The sequence below is a fragment of the Marmota monax genome, unplaced genomic scaffold (genome assembly GCF_021218885.2).
Source record: "Marmota monax isolate L192 unplaced genomic scaffold, Marmota_monax_Labrador192_F-V1.1 WCK01_AAM20220418_F8-fsc00080, whole genome shotgun sequence".
Lineage (NCBI taxonomy): Eukaryota > Metazoa > Chordata > Mammalia > Rodentia > Sciuridae > Marmota > Marmota monax.
Window position 1 is genome coordinate 2383284 of NW_026694750.1, and position 23590 is coordinate 2406873.

Genomic DNA, 23590 nt, shown 5'->3' on the forward strand with positions numbered 1-23590 from the left:
GAAACTACAGTGTGCAGAGCCCTGCTCCAGGGCAGGCGTCCCTTGGACCTTGCGGGGAGAGGGGTGCTGCACGTCTACCCCCATCCCCCACGTGGCTAGCTGGCACTTGAGATGTGGCCAGCATGGCCAAGGAACTGAAGACTTAATATTGTTTTAATGTGAATTTTAGCCAAGCGGCTCCCACCTTGGGCAGAGCGGGTCTGAGGGGTCTCCTGCATGTGAGCAGCAAGCTTGGACAGAGCTGCCGTGACTGTGCTGTTCCTGTGCAGCAGAGTCCTGGGACTGCAGTGTGTTGACGTGATGGAGAACGCTTGCTCTGTGACAGCAGCGGTGCACCCCACCTGTTTTGCCCTGCAGGCTGTGGCCACCGAGTGGCAGTGAGAGTCACCAGCCGTTCTTGGCGGTCCACAGGATGAGTGAGTCTTAGGTGCCCAGGCTGTGAGGAAGTAAGTCATAAAACACTGCAGACTACATGACACCATATTAAAACCTTTAAAACACAAGAAAATGGAGCAGTGTTGTTCAGGGGATTCCATGGTGACGTTCGAAAAGGAGGGGCACTCCCTCTGGCAGAGGAGGAGGTGGGCTGTGTCTGTGACGGCTAGGCTGGTTGGGGCTGCATGCTGCCCATCTCCAGGTCATGGGGAGGCTGGCAGGGTCGGTGTTGACCTTGGAGAAGGGAGTTCTCATGGAGCAAAACTAATGGCCAGTTCTGCCTGGCCTCTGCCCAGTGAGGCTGGTGTTCCATCGCAGAGGGCTATTGGTCGCCTTGGTTGGGTGCTTAGATGGGAAGACCTGGCTATTAGTCAGAACAAAGGGTAAAACCTTTGGCTCCAAATGTCGGTTTCATTAAACCTAATGATGAGGGGAATATTACCAGATCCCAGCTAAGAGAACAGCTGGAAAATGGAAACACATAATCATCATCAAAGTATCATTAAAAGGAAATCCTGAAGACACCTGGGGGTGTCAGGCCAGCTCGCACAGCCTTTCTCCTGAGTAGCTCCCGGTAAGTGGGCTCAGCCTGTCGCTGAGGATGGGTCTGCGGTAGCAGTGCCAGCATCTGGCACCGAGTGCATTGCAAATCGTGTGTCGAGCTTTTCAATATGACGTGTTCATCTTTGACTTTATTTCCTTATTGTTCCGTCTTCACTCTTTCCTGAGTTACTGACATGGGTTTATCTTTTCTCCCTTTAGAGAGTTTTGAGGTGACAGTCACCAAAGAAGGTGATCAAGGGTTCTTTGTTTCCCTCTACTGAATATTAACCCACTAACTTTGTTTTTAAAATTGGGAATCAGCCCTTAAACAGAAGCAACTGTCATGCTCCTTTGCTCCTTTATTCTCCTACTCTGTTGCTATTTTAAAATGTATTGATGGAAATTGTGTGTAGCCAGACCTTGGCTAGAAATATCTGGAAATCAGACATCCATTTGAACCACACAGACAGCACCGTGCATTTTTTTTGTTAATTCAACCCCAGAGATTTGCTTCATAACAATTTTCTATTTGTTAGAATCATGGAGGAATTCAGTCTTACTTTTGTGTGAAATATGTTTTGTGGAGTTTCGTATACATGTCAGAACATTCACGCTTGTTCTCCCACGGGCCCATGTGGAGACGTGCCCTTGAGCTCCTCATGACGCTTCTGAGCCAGTGTCGCTGTGGTTGGTCCCTGGCTGGGTCTCTCTTCAGGTGTGGTAGGATAAAGGGAACCTAGCCGAGCTCCCAGGACAGAAGCCGGTGACGGCTGTTGAAATGGATGCCTGAAAGTTGGTATTTCTACCTTCTCCAGCGGCTTGTTTTGATTCCCTAATTTTAGCCAGGCTCATTGCACAGGAAGACTTGGTTCTTATGATTTTTTTTCTTGACAGAATTTCTGTATTACGGTGCTGGTCCTATATCTCACACTTCTTCCTCTCTCAACACTTAACTGCTTTTTATCCTCTCTCTGGTCCAAATCCAAAGAGCTGCCGCCTCGGGTGGCCGGGAGCCCTGGTGCTCAGGCCTGGGCTCTTGCTAAAGAGACTCCTCAGTGCTCCTGTGGAATGCCTGTCTCTGTCTCCTCTCTGTGTTCCTGCATGAATGGATGCAAAGTAAACAAGTTGCTTGGAAAGCCAGATTGCTTTTTTTTTTCTTTTTACTAAAGCCCCCGAACTCACCCGTGTTAAAAGCACAGTGCCCCCTGCTTTGTCCACGGACCCTCCAAACCCCCTGGCTGCAGAATTATTGTTTATTTTCTCTGGGGGAGGTTGGCATGTGCCGTGGGTTCCCATGGCAGCAGTTCTAACCTGCTCTGCTTTGACTCCCCAGGTGAGATTTGTGGCTTTAAAATTCACGGGCAGAATGTCCCCTTTGATGCAGTAGTAGTGGATAAATCCACGGGTGAGGGAATAATCCGCTCGAAAGAGAAACTGGACTGTGAGCTGCAGAAGGACTACACGTTCACCATCCAGGCCTACGACTGCGGGAAGGGTCCCGACGGCACTGGCGTGAAAAAGTCTCATAAGTAAGCAGGCCGCAGTGGGAGAGCCCCAGAGAGCGTGCACGTGAGGAGGAGGCAGCCCTGCCGTGTTCCCAGGCTGCCCATGTGTAGGGATTTAAGGCAGAGGCACCCTCAGGGGTCTGCGCTGTGTCAGGGTTGGTCCACCCTCATGCACAGCTCCTAGCCAGAGCCCACCATGTACCGTAGCAGGTTCTGAAAAATAAATGAATGAGTAATTTTATCCCACCAAATACGCTGTTAAAGAAACAAGGCCCGGGCTGGGGAGGTGCCTCAGTGGTAGAGTGCCCCTGGTTCAGTCCCCCAGAGCCACAAAAAAAGAGGGGGGGCAGGATTGGTATCCTTTTGGTAAAAAACAGAACAAAACCCCAAAACCCAGCTTTCCCCCCCCTTTGTCCAGAGCAACTGTCCACATTCAGGTGAACGATGTGAATGAGTACGCGCCCGTATTCAAGGAGAAGTCCTACAAAGCCACGGCCACGGAGGGGAAGCAGTACGACAGCATCCTGAGGGTGGAGGCCGTAGACGCAGACTGCTCCCCGCAGTTCAGCCAGATCTGCAGCTATGAGATCGTCACCCCGGATGTGCCATTCACCGTGGACAAGGATGGTGAGCACAGGGGCTGCCCAGAGCAGGGCCCCGGCCTGGTGGCCTCATGTTCCGCCAGCCTGTAACCGCTGTGCCTCAGCCTCCACTTTTACTCTGTCGTGGCGACCTTGGTCTCAGCCCTTTTGTAATGCTGCTGGTGGATGTTGCTTACAGCCAGGCAGGACAGACTGCGGGTCAGTGGTCTCCAGCCTGAGCTTCTTCCTGGGTTGGCCTTGGTGGCTTAATGCACTTGCCATTTGTGTTTCATTCGAGGATGTGGACCAGGGTGACGATGGTTCTCTGTTGTTTTTTTCTCCACTGCCAGGTTATATAAAAAACACAGAGAAGCTCAGCTACGGCAAGGAGCGTCAGTATAAGCTGACCGTCACAGCCTATGATTGTGGGAAGAAAAGAGCCACGGAAGATGCTCTGGTGAAGATCAGCATCAAGCCCACCTGCACCCCTGGGTGGCAAGGTGAGCGGCAGTATCCCTTCACCCTCAGGCCTGTTCTGGAAACCCGGGTTCCGTGGGAACCTAAGTGTGTGTTTCCCTTCTTTCCTCCCTCACCAATGGTCGCCCAGGCTGGAGTGACCGGGTGGAGTATGAGCCTGGCACGGGCACCTTGGCTGTGTTCCCGAACATCCACCTGGAGACGTGTGCCGCGCCGGTTGCCTCCGTGCAGGCCACCGTGGAGCTGGAGACCAGCCATATCGGCAAGGGCTGCGACCGAGACACCTACTCTGAGAAGTCTCTTCACCGGCTCTGTGGTAAGGAGGCCTGTGTCCCCAAGCTGTCCTTCCCCAGGGAGGGTGAAAGACGCTGCAGCAGAACCCATGTGTGTTGTGGGATAGTGATGAGGGAACAGATTAGCTTCCAAAATGGCTTTTGCTGCCTTGCTGGATGATGTTCACCCCGAACATCATTACGCACTCCAGGGAGTGCGTAAGCCCTAGAAGTCCATCCAGGATGCTAGGTGTATGTGCATCTAAGAACCATGGAGTTGAAGATAGTAACATACATTGAGTCATCCAAATAAGGGTGACACAGGAATGAGCCAGACCTGGTAGCATGCTGTGGTTCCAGCCACTCAGGAGCTTGAGGCAGAAGGATCCCTTGAGCCCCAGAATTCAAGGCCATCCTGGGCAATGGAGCAAATTGTAGTCTCAAAACAAGAACAGTCAGGTATGGTGGTCTCATCTATAATCCCAGGGACCCCAGAGGCTGAGGCAGGAGGATCAGATCAGCCTGGACAACTTAGGCCCTATCTCAAAACAAACAACAAAAAAGCAAAACCAAAGTATCAGAATTGTTAAATGGTAAATATGTGGAAGGAGAGAATCACGCTCTGCCGGCATGCCTGTGAGGAGGACACAGGTGTTCGTGTCTCTGAGCCCAAATGTTCACAGTCATGTACTTGTGTGGTTGTAGACTAAGAGGCTGGGGACGTTTTACATGTCAAACTCTGCATATCTGCACAGCATGCAAAACTTGTTTCCTTTCTCCTAATACCACTGTTTCTTGTGGTATTAAATCCACATCTTCTTAGTAGAACAGCTGAAAGGCAGAATAGGAAGGATTTAATTTTTAAATTCAGGCATGCGTTTTACCCTATGCTAGGTACTTCATGTGGTTTTAACTTAGCCTTCCCAATAGGCCCACTGAGTAGGCAGCATTGACTGTGTTTTTACGGAGGAATCAATTGAGATCAAGGGAGGTTAAGTAGCTCGTCCAGTGACACGTTTCAGGAAGTAGCATAACTAGGATTTGCATTGAGATCTCTGGTTACTCAAAAGACTAGGCCAATCCAGACCAACCACACAGGGGTCGAGGACCAAGCAACCAAGAGAGTGTGAAAGATCTTTTTCAGTACACAAACTTAAAAGAAAATTTGGGGGCTGGGGAAAACCACAGTGGCACAGTACATGCTTAGCTTGTGTGAGGCCCTGCTCTCCATCCCCAGCACCCAAAAGAAAAGAAAAGAAAAAAAAAACACCTGACCTTGGCAATACATGACGACAGTTGTAGGATCATTTCCTATTCTTTGACTTCCATTTCTGGAATTTATCCTTGGAGCATAATCATGGGGCCACACAAATGCTCATCAAGGAGAGGCTGATGATGGGAAGGAACTGGAAACAGCCTCGGTGTCCCCAGGGAGAGGGGCTAAGTGACAGCAGCCTACCTGTTTAAAATCAGGCTGTAGAAGAAACTGGAGGGGTGGGTGGGAGGGGGTGTGTGGGGGTGTGGGTGTGTTGTGTGCATGGCAGGCCTCGTTCTTAGCAGAGTTGATTGCATGTGTGCACACTTCAAGGAGGCCTCTCTAATGCTGACACACAAGTGCTGTGCGTACTTGGGTGGGTAATTAACAGTCCTTCATTTGTGAAGAAGAGTAAACCAGGACCAGCAAGTCGTCCAGCAGCAGATGAAGCCAGCTTCTTGGAGTGGCTTGGCCCCCTGGAGCTGTGGGCATACGCTGAACTGACGGTCAGTGTGGTGTGGTTTTAGGGGCTGCCACTGGCACTGCCGAGTTGCTCCCTGCCCCCAGCAGCTCTGTGAACTGGACCATGGGCCTCCCCACGGACAACGGCCACGACAGCGACCAGGTGTTTGAGTTCAACGGCACCCAGGCAGTCAGGGTCCCCGACGGCCTTGTTTCTCTCAGCCCCAGAGAGCCCTTCACCATCTCCGTGTGGATGAGGCACGGGCCTTTGGGCAGGAGGAAGGAGACCATTCTTTGCAGTTCAGACAAAACAGGTAGGATTCTTTTCTGAAGACACTGCTGCTGTCCAGGGTCTGGGGGGTGGCCTCTGGAGGCAGGTGCCCTTCCTTCCCAGAGCCTCAGGCGAGCTGGTCGGTCTACGGACACCGTTTGTGCCAGGGGCACTTTGTCCTCTAGAGACCCTATCAGCATTCAGGGCTTCATTAGTTTTGCTCGGTGGATTATCGTCAGCAGTTACCATGGGCACAGTTGCTCAGTAACGCCCGAGTGTATTTGTTCCTAAACCCTCCATGGCCCATCTGGAGGGTTCATTTATGCAGATAAAGTTGTGTCTTCAGAATAAATTAAAGAAACAGCTGTGGTTCCTCTCGAGGATCTTAAGTTGGCATTTTACCCAAAGAAACTGTCTTGCAGATATGAACCGACACCATTATTCCCTGTATGTCCATGGGTGCCGGCTGGTTTTCCTCCTCCGCCAGGATCCTGCTGAGGAGAGGAAGTATAAACCTGCAGAATTTCACTGGAAGTTGAATCAGGTGAGCAAAGAAAGACTCATCAATTACATTTTTTTCTCTTTCCACATTTTTTATTGGTGTGGTACAGTTGTATACAGTGGCATTTGTTGTTACATATTCCTACATGTACATAATATAACCATGTAATTTGGTCAAAATTACTCCCCAGCACTTTCTCCCTCCCTCTCCGTCTCCCTCCCCCTGGTCCCTTTCCTCTACCCTACTGTTCTCCCTTCAATTTTCATGAGACCCACCCACCTATTTTTTCCTTTCTCTCCTTCAGCTTTCACATACGAGAGAGAATATATGACCCTTGACCTTCTGAGTTTAACATAATGGTCTCAAGTTCCATCTATTTTCCTGCAAATGACATAATTTCATTTTTCCTTATGACTGAATAAAACTCCATTGTGTACATACACCACATTGTCTCTATCTGCTGTAAACATGTGTCACTGTAATAAGATGACTAATTTTTCAGGATAAATACCAAGGAATGGAAATAGCTGGGTCATAGGATTCCATGCCTAGTCTTTCGAAGAACCTTCACAGTGATTTCCGTAGTGGTTGTACTAGTTTATAGTCCCACCAACAGTGTAAAAGTGTTCCTTTTTCTCTGTGATCTCTCCAGAATTTATTATTATTTGTATTCTTGATGACCACCATTCTGACTGGTGTGAGATGAAGTTTCAGTGTAGTTTTGATTTGCATTTCCCTAATTGCTAATGATGTTGAACATTTTTTCATTTATTTGTTGCCCATTTGTGTTTCTTCATTTGAGAACTGTCTGTTTAATTCATTTGCCCATTTATTAATTAGGTTGTTATTTGGTGTTAAGTTTTTTTTTAATAGATTCTAGATATTAATCCTTTGCCAGGAGAGTAATTAGCAAAGATTTTCGGCCTTTCTGCCAGTTCTCTCTTCGCATTCTTTTCCTTTGCTGTGGGGAAGCTTTTTAATTTGATGCCTTTCCCACATGTTAACTCTTGGCATTATTTCCTGAGCTTTAGGTGTCTTACTGAAAAAGTCATTGCCTTTGCCCACATTGGGGTGTTGACCCTCTGTTTCCTTCTTGGAGTTGCATGGTTTCTGGTCTAATTCCTAGGTCTTTGATCCATTTTGAGTTGATTTTTGTGCAGGGTGAGAAATAAAGTTGTAGTCTCTTTCTTCCACATATGGTAACCAGTTTCCTCAGCACCATTTGTTAAAAAGGCTGTCTTTTCTCCGATATTATGTTTTTGGCATCTTAATTGCAATTTTTAAGAGAAACTAGCTACTGCAACCTTGCACATGGCTGGTGTAAATAGAAAAAAAAATATATATATATATATAATGTATATATAATATTTTTTATTATATATAAATGGATTTTTTTAACTTTATTTATTTGTGGTGCTGAGGATCGAACCCAGGACGTCACACATGTTAGGCAAGTGCTCTACCACTGAGCCACAACCCCAGCCCTAGTCAGAATATATTTATGATTTTATTTCTGTGTCTGTGGTTAAAAGGATAGTAAATTAAATCTCTTTAACTCCATTTCACTGAAAGCCTCAAGTTTTTTCCATGTGTGTATTTATATGTATAATATTGATATAAAAATTGCACATTTTAAATTCAACATACTGTTATATAAGGAGCACTTGCTGAAAAATTGGATTGAGATACTTGTATTTGTTCACTCGTTCATTATTTAAGGCCTAGGCTACCACATCATGCTGAGGATCCCCAGGGTGACAGAGCTGTTCGGTGGCCGTTCAGCAGTTTTGGCACCATAGCATGTGTTAAACTTTCAAGCAATTTTGACATCCGTCAAACCCGCCTGAGCCACTAGCTTGAGTGGTAAACAGTTTTGATATTAGATCATGTCCCATTCCTTTTGATGATGTTGTTTCTCTGCAAAGCTAATTTTCCAATAGTTGCTGTGATAAAAAGCAAATATTACACAAAAATCCACGTGTTACAGGAAATGAGAGGACACTGTCATCTGAGAGAGCCTTCTCAGAATCAGAGCTGACCATTTCTTCTCTTGATTCAGGACTGGACAAGAAGGGAATCTTTGGCCAGTCCCTATTGTCCTAGCTTGATTTTATTTAGCTCCTGGAGTTCATGGGCAAAGGCTGGCCTGGTTAGACGCACCTGTGGTTGCTCAAATATAATGTCCTCTAAAAGAGCTGCAAGATAAAAGCAGAGAAGCTTGAGTGAGGACAGGGCCACCTAAGCAGCACTGACTAAGGGCTCAGTTGGTAGAGTGCTTGCCTAGCATGCACAAGGCCCTGGGTTCAAATCCCAGCATTAACTAAAAAATTTTTAAAAAAGAGCATTCAGAAGCTTGAGTGGGGAAGAGCGTGTGACTGTGGTGAATTCACCTCTTCCTGGTGTAATTGTTATTTACATAAATAATTATATTTTTTCAGAAGCTTTTACCGTTATGTTTTCTAAGAAACTAAAGAAAGGTATAATCTGGAAAAAATACTTTTTTCGCATAAATAGATATTTTAGGCATGTTACTTTGTGTTTCATGTTTAGTTTCTTTTGATTACATATTTTTAAAAACTTAATTATGAAAAATTTTAGACATGTAAAAGCAGACAGATTAGCATACAGAGCAACCCTGCAAACCCTCTGGCAGTGGCCAGCTCCCGGTCAGTCTTGGTTCATTGTTCCACCCCTTCACTGTTAATTTTTGTCAACCTCCTCAAAAACAGCTTAATAGTTTTCAAGAAATCCGAGGCAGGCCGGGTGTGACGGCACATGTCTGTAATCCCAGGGACTCAGGCATCTGAGGCAGGAGGACTGTAGGTTGCAGGCAGAGGGGGGCTGGGCAGTGCCCCTGTCTGGGGCCTGTGCCCCAAGGAGAGGGAAGTACCCTAGAGATGATGCTCTGTCCCTGTTGGTGACATTTGAAGAACACTTCATCACTAAACTTTTTAAGAAATTTTTTTTTAGTTGTAGATGGACACAATATCTTTATTTTATTTATTTTTATGTGGCGATGAGGATTGAACCCAGGGCCTTACAAGTCCCAGGCAAGTGCTCTGCCACTGAGCCCCAGCCCCTGCCCTCATCCTTAGACTTCTAAGTCCTTCTCTTGTTGGGGCAGCCTGTATTCACTCCTTACCCCGCTGTGCTGCTCTCTCCACAGCTGTGGACAAGAGGGCAGGTTGACAGCTTGTGCTTCCTTGGCTTCTGGTAGGTCTGTGATGAGGAGTGGCACCACTTTGTCCTCAACGTGGAGTTCCCGAGCGTGGCTCTCTACGTGGATGGTGTCTCTCACGAGCCCTTCTCTGTGACCGAGGATTACCCGCTCCATTCATCCAAGATAGAAACGCAGCTTGTGGTCGGAGCTTGCTGGCAAGGTAAGGGCAGTGCTCCCCAGGCCCAGCCATGGGATCGCGCCTCTGTGCTGCGCTGGTGGGAGCAGGCTCTTACCAGCTTCTTACACCCCGGACCCTGGTTTCTCATTTCCTTTATCTTTCCCTTCCTCCTCCTGTGCGTAGCCTTTCTGGGGACACTGCTGTGTCATGCTACAGCACAGCCCGTCCGAGGTACTCCGTAAAGGTGACTGTGAGCCCTGCACACTCCATCACCCTCCCACTCACTGGGAGGGAGCAGCACGGAGGGAGTGTGTGGTTGTGGGAATTGCTTTACAAATCATCTTCTCACTGAAGTTACAAGAACAAAGGAGCAACAGTCAGCGATCAGGCACAGACAACATAGAGGACTCGGAAATCTCTGGGCTGAGGGACTCTGCCAAGTTCTGAGCGTTTGACAGGCTGGTAGGAACCTGGTCAGGGAACTGCTCTGGTGAGGAGAGCTTTCTGTGGGGCACATGGCGTGGCGTGACTCACACCAGAGCGGCCGCACCACTCCCTCCTGCTTACTTGTGCAGGCTGTGGGCCCTCTCCATTATCTGCTACCTCTAGTAATCCCTAGGGTCTGCTTTGTAGCTAAAGAAACAGAGGCTCGGTCCAGGATCAGCCAGTGGGTAACCACGGAGCCAAGATGCAAACCGGGCAGCCAATGCCCTCAGCCTGTGCTCTGACCCGTCGGACCTGGGCCTTTGAGCGTCTCCTACGAAGCTGAGCCTTTGCTTTTGCTGACGCCTGTGGGCCTCTAGTCTACAGCACTCGGTCCCTAAGCCCCCGTGAAATCGAGAGAACCAGCTTACCTGAAATAGCAGCCAATGTGCTGAGGAATTAGCAGTGAACGTTTTGCCCATGGTGCTCTAGTAACCTGTGGAGAGTAAGCCTTAGTGGCAGGACCTGGAGCGGCCGTAGTTCAAAGTTGAAGCGCTTTGTGACCGTACTTTGATATCTGCAACTGCTGTGGCATGATATGAAAATATCAGTGATTTTTATTGATGACAAATTGCAGTTCTTGCTAACACTGGTGTGGTATGTAGCCTACATTTATAACCAAGGGAAATGCCACATGTCAGAAGTTAGTGGAAATGAGCCTTAATTTTTTCAACTCAAGTTCATGGACCCCTCAGTCTCCCCTGGGGGTTCGTGTGCCCCGCTTAACTCCATTTCTTTTCATTTCAGGGCATCAACATCACTACATGGGGTGGGGGGGGCTGGGGTTGTGGCTCAGCAGTAGAGCACTTGCCTAGCATATGTGAGGCCCTGGGTTCCATCCTCAGCACCACATATAAATAAATAGAATAAAGGTATTGTGTCCAACTACAACTAATAAATAAATAAACAAATAAATAAATAAGCATCACTACATGTGCTCCCTGAACAGACCTTTGAATATTTTCCCCCCCTAAAAAATCAATAGGTTGACTGGGGTTAAGAACTTATGGGGGTGGGGGAGCCTAATTCACAAGAGAGATTTCTTTTTTTCTGAGACAGGGTCTTGTTAAGTTGCTAAGACTGACCTTAAACTTGTGATCCTCCTGCCTCAGCCTCCTGAGTTGCTGGGAGTACAGGTGTGAGTTAACATGCCTGGCCAGATATACTTAGGAGAATGCAGGTTCTTTAAAGTGAAGAGTAGTAAGGCAGTGAATTGGCATGTGCCTCTTCAAGCAGATCCCTTAATTTTGGTGACAGCCAACCATGAGGAAGTGCAATGAGAGACCAAGGAATGAGAAACAAATTATGAAGCATTTTTAAAATTGATATTTTTAGACTTTTCAGTTCAATGCTTCCTAGATTAAACAATAACTCTTGAATGATATTTTTAAAACTAGAGTAAAAACACAGGTGTGAACCTAGATGGGACTTCTCTCCTAGGAGCTTAGTTGCTGTGGTTAACATGAACCACCAGCCCGCGCTGCTGCCTTTGGCTCCTGTTCATGTCATGGTATCTCTGCCATCAGATAGAGATGACTTTTTATTCTCTCTTTTTACCTTACCCATCTCGGCACCCTTAGCTGAAAATTCACTTAAATTCCCAAACCAAACACACTCAAATCCTACAAAGTTAGTTAACAAGAAGGAGGGTGTCCTTTTTCCTTTTGGTAGATAGGAAATGCTTTCCTTGATAGTTTACTGTGGAGAAAGCTGGGCCTGGGGCAGCAGCTCATCTCCAGGACGTCAGTGTCACCTGTAAGGGTGCATTACAGGAGCCCTGTGTTGGATGTGGAGGCTGCAGAGGGCTTCATCTGAGCACAGGTCTAGCCTGGCACCTGACACCTCTCCCCCCTGCTGAACAGAGGTGCCTCAGTAGACTGCAGAGACCAGTGTCCAGAGCAGCCCTGCTCCCCGAAAGCTGTCCTGAGGGCATTGGTCACACACTCAGCTGGGAGGCGAGCGCCCCGCCCTGCCAGGCCTTATACTCAACCCTAATCCATGTCTGTGGCAGCGGTGGCTGGTGTGCGCCCCAGGCTCACCATAGCTTGTGCTTCTCTGGGTGAGTTCCTCAACCTCTCCTCCGAGAAAGTGCTTACAAATGTCTTTGTTGCTTAGAAGTCCAGACAGATGCGAACTGTTTGGAGATTCCAAAAAGCACAGGTGTGTGTTTACCGCGCACCAGGCCTTGGACCCTTGTGTGTGCTGTCCCACTGTGTCTGTATAGAGACTGTCGCTATTTGGGAGCAGGGCAGAGCTCACATAGGGTGGCAGGTGACAGCAGTGCCTCGGTGCTCCTCTCCTTGGGTGCCCTCCTTGGGGCTCAGGATGATGGGATCTGTGAATTCCATGTCTGTGCTTCTATTCTTCATCTTTTAAATCTATCTCATGTTGCAGCAGGGAGGATACAGGAAGACAGAATAGAAGAAGAAGAGTGAGGGGTGTGGACCTGGCGTCTGGGCATGGGTGATGGAGTGCCCGCTCGCACCCAGGTGGAATATGTCCTGCAGAGGGCTGAGGAGGGGTTTTCTCTTTGGGTTTTGTATTTGGATGCTTCAAAACTGATTTTCGCCATCCACTGTGAAGAGCCTAACCTGTCGGTCCTTTTCTGTTGTCTGTCTTGCTTTTCTACAGAGTATTCAGGAGTTGAAAATGACAATGAGACTGAGCCTGTGACTATGGCCTCTGCAGGTTGCTGGATTTTTCCCCCCTACAGTTCACTGTTTTGTTTCATTTAAAGATGAGACATTGATTCATTCCACGTGTCGCATGAAACACGCAAGTTGCATTTTGGTCCTGGCTGCCCTCCCAGCAGCTTCACTGCATTGTGCTCCCCACCCCCACCCTGCCTCATGACTCCCATGGAAGGGACGGCACGTGACTCATTCCCTCAAAGCACTCATAGGCTTTTAGTTCTCATCAAGTTTATCTTGGTCTTGCTGCACAGGGATCCCTGCTGAATCTCCAGGCTGGGTTTGGGAGGCCACCATGTGGTACTCAGGCGGCTGAGCCACAAGACAGGAAAAGACTCTTCTAGCCTTTCTTTCCTGTTCGGTACTGAAGCTCAAATAGCTATTTCTTAGAAATCTCAATCCCTAGTGATGGCTTGCCATGCCCAGTGACTTTGTCAGACAAGACCCATGAAGGTCTGTCTCTTCTCCGTCACTTCAAGGCTGGTGTAGATTTTGGCTCTTTGTTCTAGTCCATCAGGGACCATTTGGTGGGTTTTTGTTTTCCTGGTCATGTCTCTGCTTCCTGGATTTCTGCAGAAGTAGGAGACAGGAATGACGGGGCTCGACAAGACGGTGGCTCCCTGAAGGGCCTCCACAGGCCTGGGGCAGGGTGCGGCTTCAAGTGTCCCTGTGTTCCTCCCCTGCTCGAGTGTATTCTAGTTAGAGGAAGCAGCCCCCAGAGCGCTCAGCTGACCAGCAGGCAGGGGCTGGTACTGGTAGGGAGTGTTGCCGGGCACCCTGGTGGTGGATGCAGGGTAGGCCACCATCGCCAGGGAGAGGCTGTGTGTGTGGGGACTCTGATGGGGCCTCTTAGTTCCTGGCTTGGGGTGAGGGACCCCCAGCTCCTCTCTTCTCCAGGCCACATGCATGATCACAAACAATTTAATTTCTTCATTGCGCTTCCATGTAGATGGCAAGGCTAACAGGATTTGGTCAGAACTAACCTGCATGTCCATCCATCGAGCTGCCACCACCGGTAACACTGCACTGAGAAATTAACCAGGAGTGCCAGGGACATACACCTGACTTCTTTCTTCTCCCCCACTGTTCCAAAGGTGGCGACTTACACATGACCCAGTTTTTCCGAGGTAACCTGGCTGGGCTAACGGTACGTTCTGGGAAACTCGCAGATAAGAAGGTGATTGACTGTCTGTATACCTGCAAAGAGGGGCTAGACCTACAGGTCCCTGAAGATGTCGGCAGAGGCGTGCAGGTAACACTGGGTGGCCACCTGTCCCACACTCATGGGCCCCTCAGGCACAATGGAGAGCCCAGTGGAACAGGCAGAACTCTGGGATGATGACGTTTGCACCTGAGTTGTTACCTGGAATTATACGAGCTTTTCAAGTCACCCATTCAAATAAATCCAGGCTAATCCTCTGCCAGAGCAGCCAGGGCCTCAGCAGCAGCATCAGAGCCTCATTCCTCTTCTATCCCTTTGCTGTGATTTCAGATCCAAGTAAGCCCAAGCCAGTCGGCCTTGACCTTGGAAGGAGACGACATCTCGGAGCTGGATAAAGCTCTGCAGCACGTCTCCTACCTGAACTCACGGCAGTTCCCCACGCCAGGCATCCGCAGACTCAAAATCACCAGCACAGTCAAGTATGTCCTGATTTCTAGAAATGAGCTCATTTTCACTCAGTGACAGTTGAGAGGAAATGTGTGCTTTTAGGTTGCAAGATGCCCTGGCCTCCCTTCTGTGAGGAAAGGCCAGCGCCACACTCCCACATGGTGGGGTGGGAGGTCTGCTGATGGCTGTGGTTTGTGCAGGGGCCATCATTCTCTGTCCCCAAGGTAGTGGGGACCCGTGCAGTCCCCCTCCACCACCCTTTGTATCTGAGGATTCCCAGGTGGCCTTCAGAGCCCTGACTGCCTTCTGTTTCTTGCTGGTAGGTGTTTTAATGAGGCGCCCTGCGTTGCGATCCCCCCAGTCGAAGGCTACGTCATGGTTTTGCAGCCGGAAGAGCCCAGGATCAGCCTGAGTGGTGTCCATCGCTTTGCCCGAGCGGCTTCTGAGTTTGAGGGCTCAGAAGGGGTTTTCCTGTTCCCTGAGCTTCGAATCATCAGCACAATCACACGAGAAGTGGAGCCCGAGGGGGATGGCCCTGAGGACCCCACAGGTAGGCACAGGCAGCCTCCTCACCTTGCTGCTGTGCACATGCCCCCCGCTCTCCCTCTGGGGTTTTGGGGGCTCTGCCTGGGAGGGCTTTTGACTTGCCTGGTGTCATTGTGCTCTTTGGAAACCCACTCAGGGTCCTTTCCTCTTTCTCTGACTGATGTGCGGCTCTGAGATGTGTCTTTAGGCTCAGTCCCTAGGCGGACAGTGTTCCCGCTGTTATTGCCCAGGATTCATGAAGTACCTTCATTTGTTTTGTTTGTGTATTTATTTTGTACTGGGATCAAACCCAGGGCCTGTGTGTGCTAATAAGCACCCACTCTACCACTGAACCACACCCTCAGCAGCCCCCAGTTCTTAAAGGTGACTCTTCCTTACCTCTATTGCTGGTCCTTAAAAGGGGTTTGTGAGCTGGCTGTCCATCATGGGGTGGCCAGCCTTGCTGGGCCCCACAGCTTGGTGACTTCTGGTTGGGCCATTTCTGCAGTTCAAGAGTCCCTGGTGTCTGAGGAGATCGTGCATGACCTGGACACCTGTGAGGTCACGGTGGAGGGAGAGGAACTGAACCCGGAGCAGGAGAGCCTGGAGGTGGACACCGCCCGCCTGCAGCAGAAGGGCATCGAAGTGAGCCGCTCTGACCTGGGCATGGTCTTCACAGGTGAGAGAGGTGGACTGTGAAAGCCCTTGGCCACCTGGCTCTATCCTCATCTTCAAACATGAGGAGAGCCAGCACTGCTGCATACTGTCCCCCTCTGCACAGGAAGGGGACACACAGCACTGACTTACATAGGATGGGGCTAGCTAGCACATGCCCCTTAAATGCCCCGCATGATCTGCCTTTGTCTCCTAATTGGAAAGCCACAAATATGTGGCTGCTGACTCAGCAGCCCAGGTACCGACTTTAGCCACTGGGGCCCTGGCTCTGGCCCCACCCAGTTTCCTAACTCGAGCCACCTGACACTCTTCTCAACGCTGACCCTGCAGGTGTGGACACCATGGCCAGCTACGAAGAGGTTTTGCACCTGCTGCGCTACCGGAACTGGCATACCAGGTCACTGCTCGACCGGAAGTTCAAACTCATCTGCTCTGAGCTAAATGGCCGCTACCTCAGCAATGAATTTAAGGTGGAGGTGCGTATAGGGCTCCTGCCCAGAAGAGCCAGCTCTGGTGGTGACGGAGGGCCCTGTGTCTTGGCCCTGATGTTGGCAGATGCCAGTCCTTAGCACAGTCACGGCAGCAAGAGGCTCATCCCAGGAGCGGCAGCCTTCTCCAGCCTGGGCCTACTGGGTGGACCTGCACAGCCTGTCCTGATGGGTTGGGCTGGAGGCGCTGTGGTCGAGTCAAGCTGCTGCTCCCTTCCACCCGCTGCTACAGCCTGAGTCAGAGCTGAGAAGCTCTGTGGGGAGGTGATAGAGAGCAAGTGGCACAGAAGGTGCAGGGAGGGACGAGATCGCTGTGTCAGGTTTTGATGTGAGACATGAGGATACTCTTTTAGAAAGAACAGCAGCCGGGGAACTAAAGCATCTTTGTAGCTATGCCAGGTCACTCTAGGTCACTGGCTCTGTTGAGAGTGAATTTGGGTCCTTGGGCTGATGCAGGGACACACCCCAGGCAGGGCTGATGCTTCCCTGGCTGGCAGTGTAACTCAGGCAGGGCAGCATCCTGCTCTGAAGCCTTCAGTGGCCTCTCCTGTGGCTTGCTCATTGCTCGAGGCCTGTGTGGTCTGGGGAAATGGACCCAGAGTTATTCTTAGCAACTGACCCTCTTCACCAGGACCTCAGTGGCAGCAGTGGACCCACTTCACAATGTTGATGAGGATTTTATTTGAGCCAAAGGATAACTGATTAGAAAGGAAACACACAGTTACGATATTGCCCTCTCTCGTGGCCAGGCTTGAGCCTAAAGGAGGAACGTTGTCTACCAAGCACTTGCTGAGTGGCGAGGCCCGGAGGCTGGCCTGCTGCTTGGCTCTGTGGCTGGGTTATTTGATGAAGTGCACCGAACAGGGATCATTAGAGAAGTGCTGTTTCTTGGACGTGGACATCAGGCTGTAACAGTGGTCTCTAGGTGCTCGCTCTTTGTTTTTCCTGCTCATGGACGATGCACTATTGGCTTCCAGCAGGGCCAGAGGACACTCTAAGTAGCACTGCTCATACCAGCTGCCACCCCATTTCTTCCCTTGGACACACTCAGGACGCCCGTCCCAGTGATCCTTTCTCTCCATTGCAGGTGAATGTGATCCACACCGCTAACCCTGTGGAGCACGCCAGCCACATGGCCGCCCAGCCACAGTTTGTTCACCCCGAGCATAGGTCCTTTGTTGACCTGTCAGGCCACAACCTGGCCAATCCTCACCCATTTGCAGGTAGGATGCTGGAGGCACATGGGTGGAAACACTGAGTGTCACACAGGGCTCAAGTGGACACCCCTGCCCCACTTAGCTGTTCCCTGTCACACTTGAGGAAATGAGAGCCCTCCCATAGCCACAGTGACCCGGGCAGAGCTATTTCCGGTGTTTCTGACTCCGGGGGTCAGGTGGAGTGTCCCGTCCTCAGAAAGCTGAGGAGGATGGTTGGGAAGGCCCTCTAGCTGGGCGACCTCTCTGAAGCCTTGTTTGTCCTTTCACTCCTTCGACAGTCGTCCCGAGCACCGCCACTGTAGTGATTGTGGTCTGCGTCAGCTTCCTGGTGTTCATGATCATCCTGGGGGTGTTTCGGATCCGGGCTGCACATCAGCGAACCATGCGGGACCAGGACACAGGGAAGGAGAATGAGATGGACTGGGATGACTCTGCCTTGACCATCACGGTGAACCCCATGGAGGTAGGAGCAGACCGGGCACCTCATGTCTGTATGCCTGCGCCTTGCAACCGCACGCCTCTGTGAGCTAGGGTCCTCATATCCGGAGGGGTAGGCTGAGGCTCGAGGGGCCTTCCTGAGGGTCATACCCCCTAGTAAGTGTAAGTGCAGAGAGAGCTGGCCCCAGGCTGGGGCTCCCTCCTGCTCTATCCAGAGACAGTTCTCCACCCAGGGACCCCAGTGCCCCCATCTTGCAGCTCTGCATGCCTCGACTCTATGAGGGAGAGGCCACTCAGCAATGCCCAGGCCTCTTTCTCTGGCCAGTCTCTCTCACTGGGGGTGTCTCCTGCCGCAGTCTGGCTGGGCACAAAATCACGAGCCACTCAAGCAGGAACAAACTTTATTTCTGAAACTCCCGCCAATGCCACGCACTCTCCCGGAAAAATATGCCGAACCACACACGCGGCGTTCTCCCCGACACACTACCCCAACAGGAAATCCCTCCTCCGGAATTCCCTCCTACCGCACTTTCCCAACCAATGGGAACTCTTTGGGAGTCCCGCTAGAGCTCCAAAGTAGCAGGCCGAGGTGGACAGCAGGGGTCTAATATCCATTTGAATGCAGATCTTAACATAATCATATCATCTCAATGGCTTGCTGGCGTCACCTTTCAACCAAAAATGCCATGCATCATTACTACTTGGCTATGGCTCTCAGCATCTCCCCCCTTCTGTTTAATTAAGCAACAAGCAATGTGGCTTAGGGACCGTGTCTGTTAGGTTGTCCAATAAAACATATGGTCCTTACCCGTCATCGGATGAGCTGACCTCTAGGCGTCAGCCTCCTGTCTTAGGCTGGTACCACTGCAATTGGATCATACCCGTCACTGACTACCGGTCCAGCATACAGCCATACTTGTGGATAGGCCTTTGCACCAGTGGGGGGGTGAGGTTCTTTGCCTCACCTCTGTTGGCCCCCAAATTTGGCCTTGGTGCCAGTGGGGGGGTGAGGTTCTTTGCCTCACCTCTGTTGGCCCCCAAATTTTAGACCATCACTAGAAGGGAGGAGGATACAGAAATGCCATGACACCAAGCCAATTGACGGCTCCTTTAGAAAAATTGTATCACCGGTGACACCATCAGCAAAGATACGCCAGCACTACCACAATTTGCTGCACCAACAGATAGTTCACAATGTATACAAGTGATACATAGTCCAGGCAAGTTCTGCAAGCAGTTCAAAGCGGAGGAATCTATCAATATGTCCATTTCCTCCCAAAGTAAATCGACTCCTTGATTGAGCATTACTTGTTGAGTTATTATTCATTGATGCATCAGTTTATACAGTTTGTTGTGATAACTGTCGAAGAAGCTGTAGTTTGGTTTCATCTTTGTCTTCACCGGCACTGGGATGAAGATAGGAATTCTGACAATGATGCTAAAAAAAAAAAAAAATTATGTAACATTCCAACAGGTATTAAGAAAACAGTTTTCTGAACAATTTACAGTATCCTGAACAGAATTATTAAATATAATGAAAAGGAAAGGTGAAAGTAAATAAAAGATCTGTTAACCTCCTTATTCACATATTAAAACAATCCTCAACAGCTGTTTACCCAATTTAAATTAAACCATTAAAATCACGTGAATAAAAAAAAAAAATTTGGATACATTTATTCATGAGCACTCCTCATATAAAATTTCCTGTTACCGCACTTTCCCAACCAATGGGAACTCTTTGGAAGTCCCACTAGAGCTCCAAAGTAGCAGGCCGAGGTGGACAGCAGGGGTCTAATATCCATTTGAATGCAGATCTTAACATAATCATGTCATCTCAATGGCTTGCTGGCGTCACCTTTCAACCCAAAATGCCATGCATCATTACTACTTGGCTATGGCTCTTAGCAGTCTCCCTTCTGCTACTGCTCCTGGAGGGTGGACTCTGGGGATTGGGCCATGAGCTAGACTCATGCCTCTCTAATTGTAGACCTACGAGGACCAGCACAGCAGTGAGGAGGAGGAAGAGGAAGAGGAGGAGGAAGAGGAGAGCGAGGATGGAGAGGAGGAGGAAGACATCACCAGCGCTGAGTCGGAGAGCAGTGAGGAGGAGGAGGGCGGCCCTGGGGACAGCCAGAACGCCAACCGGCAGCAGCAGCTGGAGTGGGACGACTCCACGCTCAGCTACTGAATGCACCCCAGGCTCCTGCGTCCCTGCCTCAGAACACCTGCCACCCTCTCCCAGCCCGTGGGTCCTCGATGTACAAAGTCACTTTGGCCAGCAGGTCTGCAGACCTCCTGTTGCTGATCGTCCTTCCATGCCCGATGTGTAGGACTGTAGGCTCCCGCCCTCTGCCTGTCCCCGCTGGATCGCTCTCCCCTAAGCCAGGAGCTGGCCCTTCCTCCCTGCCGCCTCCTGCCGGCACAGAGGCCACAGCACCACAGGCCCCTGCCAGCCGGCGAGACGCCCACCTCGCACCTCCAGAAGAGTTGCCGTGACTGACTGTAGCTGACAGAGGTGAAATGCTCCTTCCCACCTGGAAATCATTTTTTCTTTTTAAAAAAAAGTTTTTATTTTTTCCAAACCTAGTGCATGTATAAAATGGCAGAATGGGTTAATATGTAGATGATCAACTGACTTTTTAATATTTTGTAAATAAATTGGGATTCTCTGTGTCCTTTGTGCTAGTGTAGTCCAGGACTGGGACATAAAGTGGAGGGACCCTGGCTCCTGTTCCCTCCCCCTCAAGAAACCAGGATGGGGAGGCCTGCCCACTCTGGCCAGGGCCTGGGGCTGTAGGCTGTGGCTTGCTGCGTGGGACCAGGTCAGGGGTTTGTGTTTGAAGTGTGGAAATAGCCAGGTCTATTCTTTGGGATTCTGCCCACTTCTAGCATGGTGCTGGGGGTGGGAACTGTGGGGTCCCCGGCCTCTTGTGCATTCCCCAGGACCAGCAGCTTCCTTGACGTCACCCGGGCCCATGTGCAGCTGTAACTGATGCTTCATAACTGTGCATTGCCGGCTGGGGAAGCTCTCTGCGTCATGGACACTGATGGCCATGGTGCAGATCATTGGACCAGTTGGTTTGGAGACAGCAGCGGTTCCCTGAGGGATCCGCACTCAGAATGGAGGAAGGGAAACCCTGAGGCCCCAAGACAGACTCTAGAATGTTCCAAAAGTCTGCATCTACCCCACCCCAGCCCCTGGATGCCCCTGTGTCGGGGTCAGACGCCCACTCCAGGAGCCAGGAGCCCTGCTGCTCTACTCTGGGCCAGGCGAAGGCCAGCAAGCAGTTTGGTCTAGAGCCACACAGCACTTTGCTCTTGTGTACATGTCAGATGCCAGACTGTAAGCCTGGGGTCGTTCTGCTTGCTGTCTGTGTCCTCACTGCTAGTTTTAAGGACACTGATGGCTGGGCTATTGTGTGGCCGCCCTTCCATGTCCAGTCCCCGTAGCTGCTCTGTTTAGACAACGGTAGATGCTAACACAGAGAGGGCCGTCCTCATACAGTCTGTGGCGCCGCGGTGTCCCCTCCCAGATGTGTATATTGATGCTAGGTCAGAAAGTGTATACACTACAATAAAGTTCTGGTTCTAACTCCAGCCCGAGTGGGGTCTGTTTTCTGCCTCGTTTTCACTCTGTGTTCCCTTGTTTCTTTCTGAGCCGAGAACGTAAGAACATAAAAAGGCTTTTATTTCTTTCAACTTGCCTTTATCTCATGACAAACAGTTGCACAGACTCAGCCCACAACAGTGATATTGAACTTGCCTTTCCCATACAGAAACATGAAATGACTTAAAAAAATAGAAAATATTCTCACCAGGCACACAGACCATACACCCAGAAACTGCTGAGGGTGTGCAAGGCCTGCAGCCCACTCCATGGAGCACCCAGACTCAATTCAATAAATAACACAACACACGGACGTACGCGCGGTTTTTCCTATTGCAAAGAAGGTGGGTGGCCTGATTAATTTCAGCATTTAGTTGGGAACGAAAGTGTGACCCCCTAGCTACTTCAGGTGAGGCAGGTACTCTGGTGGCACAACAGCTATTCAAAATGGAGAGAGCTGGCACCTGGAATCCCTTTTAGGCTGTGCACCTGGGCTGCTGAGGGGCAGCCGCTGCTGGCTCTGCTGAGTCTTGGGAGGCTTCTGAGAGATCAGCAATGAGCCCAGCAGGTCCTGAGTGGGCTGCTCATGCATCAGCATTACCAGGGCTTTTTTATTTTTAAAAAAGGTTTTTGTTTGCAGTGCTGAGGGTTAAACCCAGGGTCTCATGCATGCTAAGCACATGCTCTACCATCGGGCTCTGTCCCCAGCTCACTGTGGGTTTCTAAAAGCCCAAGTCCTAGTCTGGTGTGGTGGTGCACGCCTGTAATCCAGTGGCTCGGGAGGCTGAGACAGGAGGATTGTGAGTTCAAAGCCAGCCTCAGCAATGGTAAGGCGCTAAGGAACTCAGTGAGACCCTGTCTCTAAATAAAATACAAAATAGGGTGTGGATGTAGCTCAGTGACAGAGTGCCCCAGAGTTCCATCCCCAGTACAAAAAAAAAAAACCAAAAAACTAAAAGCCTTAGCCCTGGCTGCCTTACCAGATTGGGCTTCAGAAAGCTGGGGCAGGCCCGGAACCTGCAGTAGGGACAGCTGCATTTGTCCAGCCCTTGGGAAGCCTAAACCTGGACCATTTCAAACTAAGTGCCCTCAGAGAGAAAGACCCCACCTTGCCCAGCCAGTGATTACTCCCAGCAGGTTCTCAAAGGTGAGCCCTGGGGGACATCAACCTGCTGAAGCAGGCAGCCTGTTCACTATCACTGCACGACTCCACTCTGACCTTTCACCCTGACCAGGATGAGCTCTGCCAAGCTCATGTTTTTGTACTGTACTTGGGGCAAGGCAGGCTCCACCCCAGCCGTAGAGGTTCAGTAAATAGTTTGGCTATTATTTTCTTACCCGCAGAGAAAAAAAGGTGGGGGCATCCTGTACCCAAGAGTCACTTCAGCAGTGAAGAGCAAGCATCCCTGAGTCTAGAGTGTACCCTGGCTTCTTCGGGAGCTGCCTGGGACTTGGTCAATGGAGGACACACACGGTGGGCCACATAGGTGGCCGGAGGATAGCTGGGGATTGAGGTGTCCTGTCTGGACAAGAGGCCAAGGTGGGGAGCCCAGGAAGAAGGCTCCCCCAAGAGGAGGTCAGTCTTTGCTGGGAAGATCCACCAGCTGGAAGACTTGGGATGCCAGTCCTCATACGAGAGCAAGGTACAACCTCAAGGTGCCCGGCTCACGGTGCTCTGACTAGGGACACGGGACAGTGTCCCTCCTCAGCACAAGGATGCATGTCCACTTATGGCTGTTTGGTTCCTTAAACATTTCGAGTCATAAATAAATAACCAGTGTAAACAAAAGGCAATTGTGTGGTCCTTCCCCGTGAGGTGCAGTTCAGGTGTGTCCCCTTCTAGGACGGGTTTGCCAGCGTGTGGCAGCTGGGAGGTGGCTGCTATTGCCGGTTGTCCTTGGACACGTTGTGTGCCAGCCAGTTCACTTTGGTCTTCCAGCTCTCCCTCAGAGCTTCGTTGAACTTCACCCGGAAGTGCTTGAGCGCTTCCTCCTCCGTCTTGCCCAGCGCCAGAGAGTCCTGGGACAGAATTGTCACGGCAGGGTCAACATTCAGGGATCCTGTCCCTGCAGCCCCTGCAGCCCCTCCTGCCTCCCTGTACCTTGCCCTCTCGGAGTATGTGAAATTCCATCCTTTTTAAAAAAACAGTTTTTAGTTATAGTTGGACAGATACCTTTATTTACATTTAGTTATTCATTTTTATGTGGTGCTGAGGAT

General features: G+C 50.2%; 2 protein-coding genes across 12 annotated transcripts in view; one reads left to right on the forward strand and one right to left on the reverse strand.

Annotated features, from left to right (window-relative positions):
• Clstn1 (calsyntenin 1) overlaps positions 1 to 21363 on the forward strand; it is a 64542-nt gene extending 43179 nt beyond the window's left edge. The window contains exons 3-19 of one of the 4 annotated variants that reach the window (XM_046424518.2): positions 1198 to 1227; positions 2312 to 2507; positions 2902 to 3110; positions 3415 to 3564; positions 3672 to 3857; positions 5596 to 5844; positions 6224 to 6345; positions 9521 to 9683; positions 12756 to 12812; positions 13909 to 14066; positions 14307 to 14455; positions 14747 to 14973; positions 15457 to 15627; positions 15954 to 16099; positions 17199 to 17334; positions 17607 to 17791; positions 19754 to 21363. In XM_046424518.2, the coding sequence (XP_046280474.1) occupies positions 1198 to 1227; positions 2312 to 2507; positions 2902 to 3110; positions 3415 to 3564; positions 3672 to 3857; positions 5596 to 5844; positions 6224 to 6345; positions 9521 to 9683; positions 12756 to 12812; positions 13909 to 14066; positions 14307 to 14455; positions 14747 to 14973; positions 15457 to 15627; positions 15954 to 16099; positions 17199 to 17334; positions 17607 to 17791; positions 19754 to 19954 (2735 nt within the window). In that variant the 3' untranslated portion in view covers positions 19955 to 21363. The remainder of the gene's footprint in view (positions 1 to 1197; positions 1228 to 2311; positions 2508 to 2901; positions 3111 to 3414; positions 3565 to 3671; positions 3858 to 5595; positions 5845 to 6223; positions 6346 to 9520; positions 9684 to 12755; positions 12813 to 13908; positions 14067 to 14306; positions 14456 to 14746; positions 14974 to 15456; positions 15628 to 15953; positions 16100 to 17198; positions 17335 to 17606; positions 17792 to 19753) is intronic. The other 3 variants (XM_046424520.2, XM_046424519.2, XM_046424521.2) reach the window with 3 other exon arrangements.
• Positions 18151 to 23590, reverse strand: part of Pik3cd (phosphatidylinositol-4,5-bisphosphate 3-kinase catalytic subunit delta) — a 49286-nt gene continuing 43846 nt past the window's right edge. For 7 of the 8 annotated variants that reach the window (XM_046424524.2, XM_046424527.2, XM_046424522.2 and 4 more), the window contains one exon: positions 21434 to 23392. In XM_046424524.2, coding sequence (XP_046280480.1) covers positions 23255 to 23392 — 138 coding nt within the window. In that variant the 3' untranslated portion in view covers positions 21434 to 23254. Of the gene's footprint in view, positions 19205 to 21433; positions 23393 to 23590 lie in introns of those variants that run through there. The other variant, XR_009224931.1, reaches the window with a different exon arrangement.